At 45.6% G+C, this 19,867-nt stretch overlaps 1 protein-coding gene across 1 annotated transcript in view; it reads right to left on the bottom strand.

Annotated features, from left to right (window-relative positions):
• RCAN1 (regulator of calcineurin 1) overlaps positions 1-18,951 on the bottom strand; it is a 94,030-nt gene extending 75,079 nt beyond the window's left edge. Inside the window, exon 1 of the mRNA XM_058523056.1 lies at positions 18,605-18,951. Within this exon, the coding sequence (XP_058379039.1) occupies positions 18,605-18,847 (243 nt within the window). The 5' untranslated portion in view covers positions 18,848-18,951. The remainder of the gene's footprint in view (positions 1-18,604) is intronic.
• Positions 18,952-19,867: the final 916 nt, after the last annotated feature.

Below are 19,867 nucleotides of genomic sequence, written 5' to 3' on the forward strand. Positions count from 1 at the left end.
GCGACTCGCACAGGACAAACACTTTTGTAAAAGCGTTCTTGTAAGCACACACATACGAGCCACTTGCTGTGGGGACTGGAACATGGCAGGAACTGAGTAACTGTTTGGGGAAGTCTCCATAGCCATTTCCCTTCTCTGGGAGTGTTGGGAGGCAGGAAGAGAGGGCCATGAGAGGGGGAGGAAAACTGACCATTTTTAAGCTTTAAGAAAGTACTCCAAGGCTCTTTCTTGACCATGAGAAAAACGAAAAATGGAGCAACACCTGCAGAAAGAATAGAATCCTGGTAATTTTGTGTTCTGATCAAGCTGAGTTTGACCTTTTCGCAAATTACTGACTCTGCTAAGAGTGTACACAACCCATCTATTCATCACAGATTCCAGCATCTGGGAAGTGGGTCCCGAGGGCCAGGCCCTGCAGGTGAGTGCTGACATCTAAGCCACTGCAGAAGCCTGTGCTGAGAAAGAAAAACCCTGGGGGCTCCTCAGGCTCCCAGGAGGCTGGGGCCTCTTCCCACTCGAGGAGCTGACTTCTGAACCGGCACGCAGGTTCGGACATGGATGCCCTTTCACTGGCCGCTGGGATGGCGTTGCTTCCAACACCAACACACTGCCTGGATGCGTCCTTGCAGCTCGGGACGAGGCCACTGGGGCTGGGCCAGCTGCCAGAAGGAACCACTGCTCTTCCCAGCCGGGATATACATGTGGTCAGGCCAGGCAAGGGGACTCTCGGGGGGGCCACTGGTACAGCCATCTGCACACACCCAGGCAATGCTCCCCAAACATGCCTGCACTGAGAACTCTCACTGAGGGGCAGAGGGGGACCGAGCCTGGAGGTGACCCGCCCTCAGAGCAGGGAGAGCCGTTACCTGTGTGCAGAAGAGTTAACGTTTGTGGGGGGCATTCTGGTGAGCTGAGCCTCTGAGCACTTTCCACCCGTGGACTCACGTAATCTTCACTGGAGCCCTGTGAGGGGCCACTATTATCTTCCAAGTGAGCGAGCTGAGGCTCAGAGGGGGTGAGTGAGTTGCCCAAAGTCACACTGAGAGTGAGTGGCGGGGCTGCAATGAAACCCAGGCGGGCGGGCACTCTTAACAGCTAAGCTCCGACCAGTGACCTTCAGATGTGAGCGGCGGGGCTTCCTATGGTTGAGAAAAAGCGAAAAGAGTTCCTTAGAAGGTGGGTCACTGAGCTGGAAGGGAAAGCTAAGGATACACCAGCAGCGGCCCCACGTGACTGAGCCAGGAGCCCCCTGGGAGAGAGGAAGGGTTGGCTGAAGGGGGAAGGATTCGAAGGGACTCATGAGCATCGCTGTGGTTTCTTCATCACCGAGACCCGACTTCTACCCTGGAGCCCCTGTTGAGGGCCTTCTTGAAGGTTCTCCTTTCTTTATTCTCCTCACTGACTCCCGGCTCACCAGACCCGAGTTCTCTTCAAGTTTAGAGTAGTCATGGGGGGGAGAAGCAACTCCCTGCTGTCTTGCTGGAAGCACGGATGTTTATAATCTTTTAGGAAAAGGACAAGAAAATATATTTGGACCAAAAGGGTACAGTACTAACATTTCCTGAGGATGCTGGAACACGAGCCCAGTGCCCAACGGTGCTTTCAATCCTCCTGCAGAAAGGCCAGACGCAGAACCTGGACTCACAGCCAGGGGACTGGGCCTCCCAGGCCCAGTGCGTTGCCCTTATCTGGAGAGAACTGTGCAGTGCAGAGCAAGGTGACAGCTGAAAACTCACAGCTGCACACCCCGGGGTCAACCCACATCAGTGGAGAGTCAGTGGGGCTGAGGCACGCCTACTGAACGCTTCCAGGTCTGCACACCCTGGGACTTTGGTTTTCATTCAGAGAAGGGAAGTGGGAGGTGAGGAGGAAAGTGAGGGTCAGGCATAGTGGAAAAGCTCAGGATGAGAACAAGGAGCCTGAGCTTCTCTGTTCAGTTTAGTCAGGAACTTGCTGTGTGACTTGGGGCCCATCTCAACCTCTCTGGGCACACTGAGTGGCCATTAGGTCCTTCCCAGCGCTCACATCTTATCCTTTCATGATATGAGTGAGGGGCTCGTGATGCCCGAGTCTGTAGCGACTAACCAGGCATGGCTATTTCAACTAAAATTGATTAAACTGGAAACAAAATTAAAAATTCAGTTCCTCAGTAGCACTGGACCACATTTTAAGTGCTCAATAGCATCTGATGATGTAAATTAATTAAAATGAAATAAAACTAAAAATTCAGTTCTTTAGTTGTATCTGCCACATTTCAAACACTCGGTGGCTCGTGCACTGAGCAATGTGGATACAGAATATTTCCATCCACAAAGAGTTCCACTGGGCAGCGTTGAGACTGCAGACAGAGACACACGGTTCATAGAACATTCTTAAAGTCACTTCTTTAAAAGGATAATTGAGTGCTAGGCTAGAGCCTACATAAAAGCAGCGAGAGAGAGCTGGATGTGTTTGTTGTGTGTAACCAGGTTTAGATCGGGAAAGTTATTTGTCAGATACCTGAAGGTGAGTTACAATACCATAGTGCCACGCCAAGGTTACGGTCGATGGTGAAACACGAGCACATTTCCCTTAAAAGTTGGGTACAAGACAAGGATGCCATCTGCTGTCACTATAATTCAGTGTGGAAGTGCCACGTGAATAAGAGAGTAAAACACAAGTATTGTAAAGAAGATGGCAAAAGCATCACTATTTGTGGATGATATGATTTTATACCTGGAAAATGCAAAATAATCAACTGAAATACTACTAGAAACAGAGGCTTGAGTATAGTTTTTGGTTACAAAGTTAATACGTAGAAACATCAATGCCCTCTATATGAAAGTAAAGCTAAGTAGAGTGGAAAAAAAGATCTCATATTTTAATCTATTTCTTAAGTTTACATAAAAATATTTATACTAAAGAATCTAAAACATAAACACAAACTAAAGAAATAGATAGGATCTATATGAAGAAAACGTCAATCCTGTACTGAGTGGCATAAAAGATGGCTTAAATTATTAAGAATACTAATAAATTATAGGAACATTAAATTATAGGAACATAATAGTCCAAGATGTTAATTCTCCATAAGTAACTCTATAAACTTAAAGCAATTCCACTCAAAATACCAACAGGTTTGGTTGTTGCGTTTTTGTTTTCGTTCTTTGTAGGGGGTGGAGGATAGTTTGAAAGTGACAGAATAATTCTAAAGTTCATGAAGAAAAACAAGCAAATGAAACTGGCCAGGAAAATAAATTCTGAAAGAGAAGACTAATGGAGGAGGATTAGCCTTATTTCATTGTTAAATAAGGCTAAAAGGTAAGACCACAGTATTAAAATAGCATGAAAGTGGTTCAGACGTGGACAAAAAGATCAACAGAAGAGTCCTGATGGAAGTATATTTAACTATTTAGGTGGTATTTCAAATCTCCAGGATTTGAAACTCACAGGTAATATGCAAAAAACAAAATACCCAAAAAACTCAGAAACCTACCTCATTCCTTATACCAAACTACCCAGGGAATTAAAGGCAAACATCAAAAATAAAATGTAAAAGTAGTAGAAGAAAACATACTCCCAACATTTTGGCCCAGGTAAAGAGTCTCTAGGTATGAGACAAGCTGAACTACAAATAAAAAAAAATACAAATTTCTGTAGGATAAAATCAAATGGCAAACTGGGAAAAATATCTGCAACATATATGATAAAATACCAATTTCTTAACATACAAAAAAACTTACAAATTCATAAGTACAGACCAAAAATTCATCAGAAAACTTGCAAAAGATATAAACAATCAATTTACAGGACAAAAAACCAACAATGAATTACCAATAAGCACAAAAGACAGTCAACCTTGTTCCTAACTAAGGAAGAGCAAATTAAAACAAAGAGAGACAATTTTCATCACTCAAGGATCTTGGTAATGATCCAAAATGATTTATAATCCCTAGGATTGACAAGAACATGGGAAAGAGGAACTGTTATGCAATGCAGATGGTAATAAAAATTAGTATAAACATTTTGGAGCACAAATTGGCAGTATCTATCAAAATGCAAAACAACCACACCCTCTGACTCAGAAATTCCACTTCTAGGAATGTATCTCTACAAACATATTCACACAAGTGAACAAAGATATATGTATAAGAATGCTGCTTGCAACATTGTTTATAACAGGGAAAACAACCTAAATGTCTATCAATAGGAATTGCTGGTTAAATTATGTTATGTTCTTATAACAAAATCCCTCAAAAGAAAAAAACTGTCCACAATATTTTTAAAAGGCAATTAGCAAAGAGTGTATACAGTATGATATCATATAAATACATACATGTATATATATATTTTTGTGTGTGTGCGCGTGAGGAAGATCAGCCCTGAGCTAACATCCATGCCAATCCTCCTCTTTTTGCGGAGGAAGACCAGCCCTGGGCTAACATCTGTGCCCATCTTCCTCCCCTTTACATGGGACGCCGCCACAGCATGGCCTGACAAGCGGTGCATCGGTGCACGCCCGGGATCTGATACCAGACAGGCTGCCAGCAGCGGAGCGCGCGCACTTAACCACTACGCCACGGGGCTGGCCCCTACATGTATATATTTTAAGTGCATTTATCTCTCTTTATATATACCATATATATGTTTAAACATGCATAGAACATGCATGAAAGAGTACATATAAAACTTAACAAAGGCTACCTTTAAGAAACAGGTTGAGAGAAGAGGAGGGAATTTTTAGTAAAGGCTTTTATTTATTTTGACAACCAAATATTACTTTTATAATGAATTACTCTTCCAATCACACAGCAATCTAGACAAATGTAAAGACCCATAATTGGTACTCAGCAAGTGGTATTTATTATGAGTCATGCTCTCTAATGCCATTAAACACCCTTATACCCAGCACAGTGTAGACCTAACACAACGGTGGGTAACTTTTGGCTCAAGTCAGCTTGCAATGGCGGTGCTCTCTGGCTAGAATGCTGCCTAAGGGGTGAGTTATCCCAGACCTAAAGCACAGAGAACTGGCCCCAAGAACTACAAGCCCAGGTCACACCATACTAAAGTCTCGCTCCAATCTTCAGTCCTCACTGGGGCCGCCCTAAGATGTAATCATCCCGCGGTCCTGTAACTGGGAACAGACTGTTGGGTCACATGCCGCTTCGGGGGTAAGAATCAAGTTTTTAAAGACTGGTTCATTTAATTAAAAGCACAGCAGGCTACTGAGTACTAAGCAGACAGCACGCATTTCATCAAAGAAGGTCATCTTTCCTGGCACAACCTAATGGAAACCAGGATGGCATTCAGAGATCAGATCACAGGTTGATTTTGCCCTCTTAGGACAAGATCTGGCAAAGGATGACCAGCCACCTTCTACCAGGGGTGCTAGAGGTTGGCTGGTGCAGTAGATGGAGATTTAGCAGATGACAATGAATGATCCATGTGTCCCCTAAAAGGCATCCTAAGAACAAAGAGAGAATGGAAGGAGGGAGGGAAGAGAAAGACAGCGAGGGAGGGAGGGAGGAAGGGAGGGTGGTGGGGGGAACTCACCAGCAAACATGGCATTTATTTTTCAATTACAAGATCTTTTTTTTTTTAACTGTGTTAGGAAGCCTAGGATTTCTCATCATCAGTAATAATGATTTTACGCTGTAGAGTTCATGGGGTTTTTATATCCATTATCTTACTTGAGATTTATTTTAAAAAGTGTTTAGTTTCTTGAGTTGTTTATAACTTTGTAGATGCTCATTTCATGTTAAAACATGCTTTTTCTAAGCATTTACAAGTGATAACACGCCAGTCTTTCTAAGTGTTCAGCAATATCTAAGCCTATTAATTTCATACACACGTATACACAAATACACACACACACACACACACACATCACTGCAATAATTTTAAAGCCAAAGACTCTACCAGCCTAAAATAATTTATGCAACTTCTGGAAGAGCCTAAATTACTCCTGGGAAAATAAGGCTTAATGTTTAATGGACTGAAATAGCAATACTTTCATTTTTATGTTAGTGTTTTACTTCCACTGCTGCATAAATATTTATTAAGTGCCTACTATGTGGCAGGCACTGTCTTAGGCATAGGATAAACAGTAGTGAGCAATACAGACACTGTAATCTTTGCATTTTAATAATAATGTTAATAAAATCGCTAACACGTATTAAACAGTTACTACGAGCCTGGTATTATTCTTAGCCTTTTATTTATATGCTCTCCTTTCATCCTCACAACGACCTTATAAGGTAGGAACTTTTCTTATCCCATTTTACAAATGAAGAGACTGAAGCACAGAGAAGCTAAGTTACTTGTCCAAGGTCACACAGCCAGTTGCTGGCAGAGCTGGGATTCAGGCCCCGTTGGCTCTGGGGCCCACCCTCCTAACCGCTGCATCGTCTGCCTTCTAACATGCACAACTCCAAACTAAGGTAGGTATCTGTCCATAAAGAAGGGTGGGCACTCAGGGGTAATACGCACATACACGGTGCACATTTCCACTCTCGATTAATAACAAGCAGCAAGAAAACCTGCAAGCAGACGATCCTGCCAACGTGGTCCCTGTGCTATCTAGCAGATCAAACAAAGGAGGGAAAGAAAATAAGTGAAAAGGAAATACATGGACAAACAAAAATTAAATGGCAACCCAATATAAAACCTCTAACGATATAGTGACATTAAAATGGAGTCCTTGATAAAGACTAAACAAATATTTTCGGAGTTACCGCCTGCCTTCAGATACTATCGCAAACATTGTCGTGCTGTATTTAATTCTCACAGCATCCTAGTCAGGTGAAAGCACCACCAACCCTCCTTTTACAGATACAAGATGAAGCTCTTCAGAATCTCAGCCACAGCCTTCGAAGCTGCCCGCTGGTACGGCTTCTTTCCAAGCCACTAACAGCACATAATGCTCTGTTCTGTCCTCTGCACAACCACCCCCTGCAGTAAATGTAGCAAGTCACCTCATCAGCAGACAACCTCTCTACCCCCACCCCACCTCACCCTTTGCCACAGTCTCAGGTAGGCTCATGGCGCTGAGGACCAGGTCATTTTCCTGAACTTGCCCTAAATAACCAGAATACTCTAACTGGGGAGGTTACAAAGTATCTTATGATCTGTTAACAGTAGTTCCCAGTATATGTCAAGGATTAAATGAGTATTTGACAAAACAGAGCACATTAAGGTCAGAGTTTATCCCCCTGCAAATTTATGAATCACTCTGAAGAACGACACAAATTCACAATTGATTACGAAAATGAAAACTCTCTGTTGAAATACTGTGTCAGAGGAAAAGCAGGTGGTTTGAAAGATACATCTTAGGTTCAGCGATTCTAGAAAGAGAGATAAAGATCCAAACCCCTGAGGTTGCCAAACATGTGCAAGTGTCTGCAGGCCAGTTCATGAACTATATGTAACCCAGGGAATTTTTCTGATGAGTAGTCTGTTTTTAGGGACTGCAAAGGAGTTTACAGACTGCTGACCCAGACCTGAGGGGGTCTCCATCGCCATCTGAGATCTGCAGCTTAGGATGAAAAAAGGTGGTTGTGCTAGTGGAGCCAAGATCTATCTGAATTCCCCAGAATCCCTGCTCCAGCCCAGAAGAATACTGTCCCTACGTGGCCTGAGCAGCAGGTAATTCTGGAATCATCCGAGGACAGAGGCTCCCATGTGAAAGAACACTTCTCACCACACAGGTCCAGAGACCTATCCACCAGAACAAGCTTTGCATTTTAAAAGTAATCTACTTAGTAACCCAATATCTGAAGCCGGCTCAGAAAATTCCCTTTTGTGAAATGAAGTGTGTATTTCATCTAAGTGAATTCTTTCTTGGTATTTCTTTATGCTGATAATTTGAGTCAGAGTCCAAATAAATTGCAACAAATCTGAGCATATGGCAGAGGATGTCACAAACTTGTACCCACGCATAGTTGGAGTAGGAGGGTCATTTCTTTAGGCGAACACAGTGCCCCTGTTTCCTGTTTAACCAAAGGGGGCGTCCCATCGCCCAGTAGCAGGGACAGGTCCACTCAGAGAGGTGGCTCCCTCACTCCCCTGGTTTTCTGCTGGCGGCTGTCTCTCCACTTTCAAGTTTCAACTACGAACTTATCTCTACAATAGCTTCTTTTGTAGCACAAGGCATGACTTCTCCCACCTGAAAATGCACCTTCTGTTTTTGGTGCCTGAAATAAAGTCTAAGTCAACCACCAGGATCCATCGCAGAACATATGTGAAGTTACCTCCCCCTGCTGGTGACTGCTGGTGTGCTGAACAGCATCGGACTCCCTCTCAAGGCAAAGCTCTCCGCTCCTCAGGGAACAGGGGCCACAGAGACCCTGCCCTCTGGCAGCCCAGGAACAGTGGCGCTGGCGACAGGCCGACCGGTGTGTTGTGACAGAATGCCTGTTCCAGTTGACTTGACTCTAGATGCCCTCCTCATTACTTGCATGCCCTAGGTTCTTTTGGGTGGGGTAGGGGTGGGAGGGGAGGACATTATTTCACAGAAAATTAAATGAGAGGTATAAACACCAGCCGGCTGGGAAAAAGGAGATCGGCGGGTAAGTTCTAGTTCTGCCAGTACCTAGTGAGCACCTCGGAGAAAATGTCATCACCTCTCTGAGCCTTGATTCCTCCTTGGAGAAAGGAAAGGCTCAGGTCTGAGGGCCCTTCCTGCCGAGGTTCTATGAGAGCCCCCAGGGTCAGACACCCAGCTGCCATGGGAATCCATGTGCTGACTAGTTTTGCAAAGGGAGAAGGCAGCTTCTTCCTCTATAAATGGGCAAATATAGTCTTTATCTTAGAAGGTTGTAAGAAGGATTAAACGAAATCATGTACATAAAATATTCGGCACAAATGGTAAGTGCTAAATAAATAGGATGCTTATGATTAATTGTATAACTACTAGCTATATAATTTATCACCCAAACTTAAAAGGGGGTACTATGAATAACTTTCCCTGGATGACAGGCATAAACCGAAGGAGAAACTGGGACATACTGTCACCCTATCAATAAGTAATCACTATTAGGAGATTTGGAAAAGGCCCCGATAATCGACAGAGTTTAAAAAAAAAAATGTTTCACTCAAGTGTTCTGGCTTGGTGAGGCTGTATCTTTGGCAAACCCTCAAATGGTAACTGCACAGAATTGGTGCTGGGGTCAGTTACACCCTCTCTGACACAGGCTCCCCTCCCATCTGTCCTAGGTAAATTTCCAAGACCAATTAAAGACCAGTTTAAGTGACTGAAATTTACCTCCTGTCTAGCTACAAACTAGCAGAGAGGCCTCCCACTGACCAATGCAGGACAGGCTGGAGTACATGTATGAAGGAAACTGGAATGCCATCCCAAAATATGCCTCCCTGACATAAAGTTATTTTGAGCTGAAAGCAATTCAGCAGCAGCTCATGCAGGAAGAGCCCTCTCTGTCCTCTCCTCCTTCTCTGCCTAAAGGTAGGATATAAATTCTCCTTTTACTGGAGATAACTTTAGAATCTTATCAGCCCAGAGGAATCTGCAAGCAAACTTGATTCTATTCGTTTCCTCCCACATATTTACCTTCCCATAGTTTGCTGCCGCTTGGAAGCCTAAAACTGCTTTCCTCCGTCATGTCATTTCTCTACAAATTTATTGTTCTTTGTTGAAGAGGCTATGTAAGCCGAGTTCTAAGCCTCCGCTGTGAGTGACATTTTGCTGAGGTTTTGCCTGCACAATGTGCACTGCACGCATTAATAACTGTCTGTTTTTCTCTTGTTAATCTGTCTTTTTGTTACACAGCCGCGGCTGAAAACCTAGGATGGGTGGAAGTCAAGTTCTGTCTCCCCTACAGGTGGAAGGCTGGAGAGGCTGGATGGAAGAGAACCAGAATCACGCTAGAGAAATTCTCTTCTTGAGCAAATTCCTACTTAGAAAAGTCTGATTTTACATTTGGGGGCACGGGGGAGCAAGGGGCCAGCGGCCGGGCTGTGTTCCACTGATAGAAGAATACAGAGCCATCGAGCATTGACAGCCAGAAATGACCTCACAGAGATTAGCCAGTTCAACCTGCTCATTTTGCAGATGAAGCAACTGAGGTCTGGCTGAATAACTTGCCCCAGGACATGTGGTTTAGTATGGCTCTATTAAGCTTTTTGGTTATATTTACATAACACACACAATAAAAAAAAATTTAGTTTTGTGTCTTCCCTGCTAGCCTGTGAGCTCCATGAAGGGAGGGATGGTGTCTGTCATTCACCCAGCGCTGTCCCATAAGCACTCAAATACATCTGTCAAATATAAATAAATGACTGAAAGAATAATAGAGTTGTAACTCATCTGAACCTCAGTTTCCTGTGGATAAAAATAGTTTCGTCACAGAGCTGTCCTAGGCTTTAAATAAGATGTGAAAGATATGAAAAATTCATGTACATTACTGCATATCATAAGCTGATTACAGCACAGGCTTTTGAGTTGGCTAAAACTAGGTTTGAATCACAGGACCAACGCTTACTGGCTGTGTGAGCCAGGATGGGTTACTGGGCATCCTCTGGCCTCAGTTTCCACATCTGTAGAATGGGATGATAACAATACTTATTTCATAGAGATCTCATAAAAAGATGAAATGATATATATATTACACATAAAGCACTTCACATTAATGAACCGAAACTATTTTATTATCTTTAAAATAAAGCAGAAAGTTTAACAAAAAATATGAAGGTGATGAAGTAAAACAAGCTATTGTTGAGTGAATAAAATCCAAAATTAGCTATCTGAATTAAATAATACTTCTGTATTTTAATTCTGAATTCAGGCCAACCTCAAATACCTCTTCCTATGGTGCTAATTATGATTACACGTGGGAATTTCGTACATAACCGCACCTGCTGGAATTAGAAATGAGAGGAAAAATACTGGACCTTCCTGAGCTACGAAAGGTTTAGTTTCCTGAGTTCTTCTTTCAAAAATGTAGCGGCTAACAGCTTTTGACACTTTAGAAACTTAATAACCCACCTATAATCCTATCAATGAGGTATTTTATACTAAGATGTGGAGCCTAAAACTGTATTCTTTTATAGAGATGAAGCTAAAAAAATTCAGATTAGAAAATACCTCAATAAACATTTCTGAACATTAACTGCTCCACAGAAGTCAAAAAAGTTTACAAAGAAAAAACTGTGCTAATAAATAGCTACTGTGGCAGGCAGCCTGCAAGATGGCCCCCGTGACCTCCAGTTCCCAGCATTCACGCCCTGGTGTAAGCCCCCTGCCCCCTTCACTGTGACCTGTACTATTGACTGACTTCTAATGAAGAGAAGACAGCAACAGTGCTGGGATAGCACTCCGAGATTAAGTTACAAAAAGACTATGAGTTCCATTCCGTCTTGCATGCCCTTTCTTGCTTGCTCTGATGGAAGCCAGCTGCCATGTTGTGAGCTGTCCTACGAAGAGGTCCGTGTGGGGAGGAATTGAGGGAGGCCTCCAGCCAACAGCCACCGAAGGCCTGAGGCTCTCAGTCCCTCCCCACCAGAAATGCAATCCTGCCAGCAACCATGTGGGTGAGCCTGGAGGTGGACACTCCTTCAGTTGAGCCTTCAGATGAGACAGTGGCTGATACTTTATTGCTGTCTTTGAGGCAGAGGCACCAAGCTAAGCTATCCCTGGATTCCCGACCCACATAAACTGTGAGATAATAACTGCTTATTGCTCTAAACCACCAACTTTTGAGTTAGTTACACAGCAGTAGATAACTAATACACTAACCTATATTGTGTTTACTATGACCTAGTCACTGTGATAAGCATTTTATGTACATTATAAGGCATAAGTACTATCAGCACCCCCATTTTACAGGTAGGGAAACTAAGGCACAGGTAGGATAAATAGCTTCCCCAGAGTCACACTGTGTAAGTGGTGAAGGTATGCTTAAGACCCATACCCCTAGCTATTAGGCTGCCTGCCTCCTCACGTACACACTTCAATGGGGACTGTGAGCATATTAAATCCTTAGAGGTTAAAAAAATAAATAAAAACCCTCTCCACCAACTAAATCAAATATATAAAGGATTTCTATAATGATTGAAATCTATACAACAGGAAGCCAACCCCTTCCCCAACGTCAAAGTTTGAGTTAAGGTAATTAATATTTTCCTGATGTTATACTTTAAAAATGTTTCTGTTTTGCCCAAGAAGGGTAGAAGAGCTCTTTTTACTTTTTTTGTGTGTGTGAGGAAGATCAGCCCTGAGCTAACATCCATGCCAATCCTCCTCTTTTTGCTGAGGAAGACCAGCCCTGAGCTAACATCTATTGCCAATCCTCCTCCTTTTTTTCCCTTTTTCTCCCCAAAGCCCCAGTAGATAGTTGTATGTCATAGTTGCATATCCTCCTAGTTGCTGTATGTGGGACGCGGCCTCAGCATGGCCGGACAAGCGGTGTGTCGGTGCGCGCCTGGGATCTGAACCCGGGCTGCCAGCAGCGGAGCGCGCGCATTTAACTGCTAAGCTACGGGGCGGGCCCCCTCTTTTTACTTTCTATTGCCATGGTATAGCCTGGCAATGCTCAGAGAACATGGCAGAGTCATTTACCATCTTGTTACCTGTCAGCATCCCCAGGTTTTGATGGTGATTAGTATTTCCAAAGAAAAAACTTTCTGTCACAACTGGATTGTATCGCAAACGATCGGCACTCCCCACAGCCCTTGAAATGAGCCCTAACAATAGAAAACATCCACTGAGCGGTCTATTCCCCTCAACACACACACTGACGTGTGCACAACTATATTACAGTAACAGGAATGAGGCAGTCACAGAACAGGGCAAACAGGCCCATCAGCGACATGCATGAAAAAGAGTGGGCTGTGTTGTCTGATGGCATGTTTAAAAAAGGAAAGAAAGAAAGAATACAGCCTGAAATAGAAACACTGAAATCAAACAGCCTCTGCTTTAGCTATTCTGTTCAATCACAAAGCCTATTTTTTGTTCCCTTATGTAATTGTCTTGGGGCTTGAAAAGTCCAGAGTTGCAGGCAAAACTGTTTAAAGCTACTGCTACTGAAGAATAACATGCTTTGAGCATTGTGTAGTGGTGGCAGACTGAGCTGAAAAAAACCCCAAACCCTTGCTAGGGAGTGGAGTGGTGAGCAGGGATTAAAAGGACCTCATGGATGTAAAAAAAATTTGATTTATTTAAGAGTCAGAAATTCTAAAATTAAAGAAATAGTGGATAACTTCTAAAATAAATTCTGCATGTATATAACATGTAGTTTTCTTTTTTAACATACAACAGTCTGAACATTCCCAAGTAGATTAAACCCTACCACATTGGTTTAATATCACTCCACACTTAACGAGGTTTAAGGGGAAATTTTATGCATAATTTAAGTCTGAGAAACATGCTTTTGACACCAAGGTGAAAAGTGAAAACGGCCTAAAAATGCCTGGATTTTACACTGTAATAGAATCCAAATGTTACTATCCTGCTGGAATGTCACATTTTACAACAAGCTGCCACCGACTGACTTATAATAGAAACAGGCAGAAACACAGCCAAGTAGACACAACCTTATGAGCAGACACTATGCGTATCAGCTGTGCCACCTTGGATCTTAAAATCCTTTCAATCATCAAATTACTACTGGATGACATCTCGTCTACCAAAAAACAAGTTTGGGGAGGACAAGTCTGGGATCTAACATTTGGATGGAGAATGAGCAGCATCGTGGAGAGGATGCAAAGGCCAAGGTGGGCAGCCCTCCGTTAAAGTAAAATGCTCTTAACTCGCGTCTCACCTGCCCAAGGACTCCAGCTCTCCAGCTGATGGCCTATCATCCTGCTTTCAGGCTACAAGGTCAAACGCCACTCAGAAGAGAGGCACCAGACTCGGAAGAGCCTGACTCCCATTTTTGGATCTAGGAATCAAGATCTGGCTACAAGAGGAACCCAATGATCTTCTCCTGATACAACAATGCCTCTGATCAGGCAAAACGCTTTCTGGCTAGGACAATGGTCCTCAGCCTTGACTCCCAATTAGAATCACCTGGGGGAACTTTCTAGGTGATTCTATCCAGGTGGTTCCCAGCCCCCAAGACTGGACTTGGTCTGGAGCCCTGGGCATGGGGGTGTTTTCAAAGCTCCCCAGGGGTTCCAAGGGCAGCCAAGGTGTGAACTGCTCACAGATCTTCAGATACAAAGAATTTAAGGACATCACTCAAACTTCTTTTATGCCTATCAGAATATTTCCTGTTATTAAAAGAAAGTCATGGAAGTATCCCAAATCTTAAGTGGGCATTTGCTTTAAGAAAGATGAGTTTATTCACTAAAGGAGAGTAAATTTTTCTATGATTAGCATTTTCCGACTTAGCCTTCATGCAAAGCTCTATCAAATATATGTCCATGTTTCAGATAACAGAAAAAATGGTATTGTTTCCATTACAGTATGGAACTATATTTACTGCCTGGAAACTAACAGAATATTATTTGAGAACCGTTAAATTTCTGGTTAGCATGGTGACGACTGAATAAACCCTTACTCTGGGGAACCAATGAACCGCTGCCAGCAACCCAAAGCACAAGTAATTACTGGTTCAGAGCAGTGCTCTGCCTTCTCGGTAAAAAGAAAAAAGGTCCACAGTAATGGAATATGCTAAGTGAATATTTGTACAACGGAAAATAATCTTATTTTAATAAAAGTTTTCATTCATTTGTAATGGTGTGAATCTCTCTAATAATATTACTTGAAATTAATGACAATATGGGTTCAGTTATTTTTTAGATAAACATTTAATGAACATACTCAGTATAAATTATTCACAATATTGAGGATGATCTGGCTAACAAAAACAAATTTACATATCAGACCCAAGTGTTATAGTTAGAAAACTGCTTCCGATGCAAATTCTCAAATAAATGGGGAGTTCATGTCAATTTCTTTCTTTCCTTTAAGACTAAGGTTAGAGAATAATATGAACAAATGTAAACAAGTTTGACACAGCCTTTTTCCTTCACACCACCTGCCATGGTCTGGATGTTTGCGTGCCCCCAAAATTCATATGTTGAAATTCTAACCCCTGAAGGTGATGGTATTAGGAGGTGGGGCCTGTGGGAGGTGATGAGGTCATGAGGGTGGAGCCTTCATGAATGGGATTAGTGCCCTTATAAAAGAGATCCCAGAGAGCTCCCTCTTCCCTTCCACCCCAGCAGGGCACAGCAAGAAGTCTGCAAGCCAGAAGAGGGCCCTCACCCAACCAGGCCGGCCTGTGGAACTGTGAGAAATCAATGTCTGTTGTTTATAAGCCACCCTGTCTGTGGTGTTTTGTTATAGGAGCCCTAACAGGCTAAGCACCATCACTAACTTGGGTGGCCCTCCAACAGACTGGTTAAGGAGAGGGGACAGCCAGACCACCAGCACAGGGACTTCTGTCGGCAACGCAGTTAATGGTCTGTGACTCAAGGGTCAGAGACCACCAACCTGAAGTAGAATCACACTTTCATTACAGCACCCAAAGGTGACACGCCAGCCTTAAGGAAGAACAGCCTTCCAAATAATACAGCTATCAGACTGAAATCTCAGAAGCCACATCTTCCCACCCAGAGGGATGGTTTTAGCTAAATGAGAAATGCTGTCTTTCCAGGAAGGCTTCCCAGTGGCCAGCAGTGATGTCTGCTCCCACTGCCTTGTTTCAGAGCTCTTTGCCTTCAGGGACTCCGACTCCCTTAGCCCATCGGGTTTCTGTGTCTTTACCGTCTGTGTTCATCTTACAGGACCCTATGGATGGGCAACCAGCACAATGCTCCCCCTGTCCCCATTCTGAAGCCCCCGACCCTCCGAATGGAGGGGACAGGCTCAAACAGAGGCTCTGTCCTTTGCTCCATCTCCGACACCATCGCCCTAGTCCAAATCCCTTCAAGGCTCCACTGGACAACGAAAGTCAAGAGCCTCCGAGGGGTCTCCTTGCTTCTTCTCTTCTTGCCCACCCACCCTCCTTCCCCAAAAGACATCCTCCACCCAGCTTTGCAATTAGAATAACATCCGAATCCCTACGAAGGCCCTTCATGGAACCGTTCCCTGGCTGTGTCCAACCTGGGCCACCCCTCCCACCACCTCTCACTCTGCCATGCGGGCCCCGTCGTGCCCTCTGAATACACTCAGTTCATCCCAGCACTGGAACTTTCATATTGGCTATTTCCTCTCCCTGGACACCGGACACACAAAATCTACACAAGGAGTTTCTTCCTGTGAGCCAAGTCCAGGCTGTGCAGAGGCCTTCCAGGGCCTTTCAGGCCATTCAGTCTAAAATGGCCCAAGGTTGACTCCTCTCTGCATGTCCTGTTGACCCGCACTGTCCCAGAGCCATTCTCTGCCTCTCTCCGCCCTTCTCTGGGCCCTGGAAGGCCAACCCCACCTATGGACTACATTGTTTGGGCTCCCCTGCTTCCTGGCTGCCAGCTGGGATCTGCCAATGGGATGAGAAAGCCAGGCCAAGTCAGGGTAGTTCCTTCCTGGAACTCTCCACTTCAGCATCTCAATTCCACACCTTCACGTCTGCAGCTCCTGCCAGGAGGCTCCTTCCAGGGTTCCAGCAACACTACCTTCTCCTCTGGATCCAACACCCCTTGTGACCCCCTCAGTCCTGGGGGGGTCAGTTCTTCATTAGAACCTCTTGAACCTCCACACGTCCCTGTTAGGACCTGTTTGATAAGGCCCAGCCCCGACCCTTCCTTCGTCACTCTCCATCATTCTCCTGTTTTATTGTCTCCATTGCACTTATCACTATCTGCAATTACCTTGTTCACTTACATTTTTGTATTGTCTATCTCCCCCTCAACCACGAGAACATAGGCAGGCAGCTCATGGTGTTCATCAGTCTTTCCACTGGGCCTAAAACAGTGCCTGCAACAAGTAAGCATGCCATAAACAGCAAAAGAATAAATGAATGAATGAATGAATGCTAGCCCACTGTCTCGGCTCAAACTATCACCTCGGTAGTAAGACCTTCCCTGATCAGCTTATGTATAACAGCAATCTCCTTCCCCTCTCAGACCTCCACTCCCTCCTCCCCCAGCTTCCAACTCTTACTTTTTCCTACAGCACCATCACCTCATGACATATTTGATATTTATTTGTTTATTGCCTGTTGCCTCCAACAAAAATGTTAGCCCTGAAGGCAGGAATGCTGCCCTCAGAGCCTAGATCAGTGCCTGGCCCACAGCACAGTCTCAATACACATTTGTTCAAATGAATAGCTAGCCAAGTGGGCAAAATTTCATACAAAGCAATTTCAGGACTGTCTGCATACTTACTGGGATGAATGTAAAACTATGAATTGCTAGACACTAAGCTAATAAGTGCAGTCTTATATGACCTGACCTTGCTCGATGAGAAAGACAGCCCAGGACCCGGAGGAAAGAAACTCATTGAAATGCCAGCTAGACCTCGGCCTCAGGAAGAGAAAAGGTTTTAGAGTAAAATGAGCCAGACCCTGTATTTTGACAATTGTTGCATTAGAAAGCATGCATGGAAACTTATCTAAGCACGCAGCCACTGTAAATCCTTTCTGAAAGTAGATGGGCATATAAATTATAAATAAATGGGATTAAGCACACCCTTCTCTGTTCTACAGTGGTGTTCTTGGCAGCAGCCTTCAACTACAGTTCATTGACAGTATATGCAGACCCAGAGCCAAGCATGGAAAGCACTGCTTTTTCTAACAGCTGCTCTCCTAATGGAGCATATCTCTCAAAGACAGGCTTCAGTCTGCAACGCCTACGGTGTCCAAATTTTCTTCTGAACACTAATTGCTGATTTGAAATAAATTCCTCCTCCCCACCACCACCACTACTGATTACTCATATCTGCCCCCTCACCCACCTAAGTGTCTGAACTGTGTGAATGTGAAAAAAAAAATCAACTCCCCAGGTACTGAGTGTCCCTGGTTGGTGGCATGTCACCCCTTCAGGGAGCAAGATAAATATCTACTAAATATCATAAAGGCCTAGAAAATGGGCCCCTTCCCCCCAACACCATTCGACCAAAACTGGCCAACAGCAGGATAATGAGCAACCATGGATCCTCACCCAAACATTGGCTTTTCTTCCAATAGTGCAGATTGAAAATGCAGGGACCTCGTCCTATTTATGAACAGTGAGTCACGTCGCCACTCAGTATCTGCTTCCCTATGAATGAGGCGACCCCCTCCTCTAAGGAGTAAAGGCAGGGCGACGGTTAAAGCCCCGGGGTGACAGTACGAGCTCAGGCACTTTGGGGGGCTAATTCACCCCCTGATTGTCTCCTACCTCTTCTCCACCCTTCTCGCCCGAGTAAACACCCGTGGGCAGGGGCGTCGCGGGGAGGCGGTTACCCCCCGTCAAAGGCGAGCCCCTGACACCCCCCTGGGCGCGCTGCGAGGGCGGCCCGGCAGGTGCTGGGGACCCGGCACCCTCGGGGAGCGCGCCTCACCCCCGCTGGGACAAGAGGGGGCCGCGGCAGGGCGGCCGGGGGCGTCGCCGTGTCCCCGGGGGTCGCCTACCCCGCCCCGCCGGCGGTCCGGGCCAGCCGGGACTTGCGCCGCGACCCGCGCCGCCTCCTCCGGGCAACAAGTGTCCGCCCTCCGCCCGACGGCCCGCACGGCCCGGCCCTCACCCGGCAGAGGCCGTCCACGAACACGCGCGGGTCCAGGTGGCAGGCGATGGTGGCGCTGGGCAGGTCCTGCAGGTCCACCTCCTCCATCTCGCAGTCGATGAAGCTCCAGTCGCCGCCGCCCTCGTCGGCCTCGGCCGCCCCCGAGAAGGGCGCGAAGGGCCGCAGCGTCACCCCGGGCCCCGCTCGCGCCTCGGCAGCCTCGGCCGCCGCCCCGACCCGGGGCCCGGCCACGCCGTCCTCCATCCCCGCGCCTGCCTTCGCGCGCCCCCGTGCGCCCCCGTCGGCTGCGCCGGGCTCGCGCGCAGGATCCCCGCGCTCTCCCGTCCGCCGACTCCGCGGTTAACTCCCTCCGCCTCGCGTCGCAGCCGGCGGCGGCCACCAGGGCTCCCGGAGACGCGGCCTCCGCGCGCCGGGCCCGCCTGTCACTGTTCCGCGCGGCGCCCCGCCCGCCCAGCCCCGAGGGCGGAGCTCTGGAGAATTTAGCCGTGGGCCCTTTAAGGCCGGCCCCCGGTGTTGCATTGTGTCCCGCCCTCCCAGGAGAAAAAGCCAATAAAGGAACGGGATTCTCCTCACGTGATCATCATTCTGCCGCCCTCAGCCTGAAGCCTCGGGGCGGCCATATTGGTTAGGGGCAAAGGCCTCTTTAGCCAGTTCCGCTCTTCTGACAGCTGATGCCAGCTGAATGGCGCCAGGCAGTGTTTTGGGCGCCGGAATGATAGCTGGAGAGGCAGCGCTTTTGTGGTTCCCATGAGGTGACGTTTTGAGGCACATAGGCAAACTTTTGGAGATTTAAGCGAGATACAGTTCTGGCTATGTCTCCGGGGCCATTGGCAAGTGGTTAGATGCTTACCGTATATTATTAGATATAGTCGCAAATAGGGAATTGAACTAGACCATAACAATACTTTACTTTTATATTTCAGCTTATTAGTCGTTATATCATTGTTCAAAATTTATATAATCAGAAGGAATTTTTTGAATGACCACTATGTACAATAGGAGACAACAAAAGAAGTAAAACATGGGTTCTTGCCTTTCACCTGTTTATAGAGGGAAAGCAGAGGTCCTTAAATAAGCATCTGTCTCTCCCTCGCCCTCTTCCTGCAAAATAGAATTCTTTCTCCGCAAAGGACAATGTGGTACAGTGAAAACTTGGGTCTGAATTTCAGCTTTGACGTTAATTACTTGGACGGTAACCTGAATCTCAGTTTCCTCATGTGAAGAATGAGGTCATATATGGTAAGAATCCAGTAAGGGCCCAAT

This window comes from Diceros bicornis, chromosome 27 (genome assembly GCF_020826845.1).
Source record: "Diceros bicornis minor isolate mBicDic1 chromosome 27, mDicBic1.mat.cur, whole genome shotgun sequence".
Lineage (NCBI taxonomy): Eukaryota > Metazoa > Chordata > Mammalia > Perissodactyla > Rhinocerotidae > Diceros > Diceros bicornis.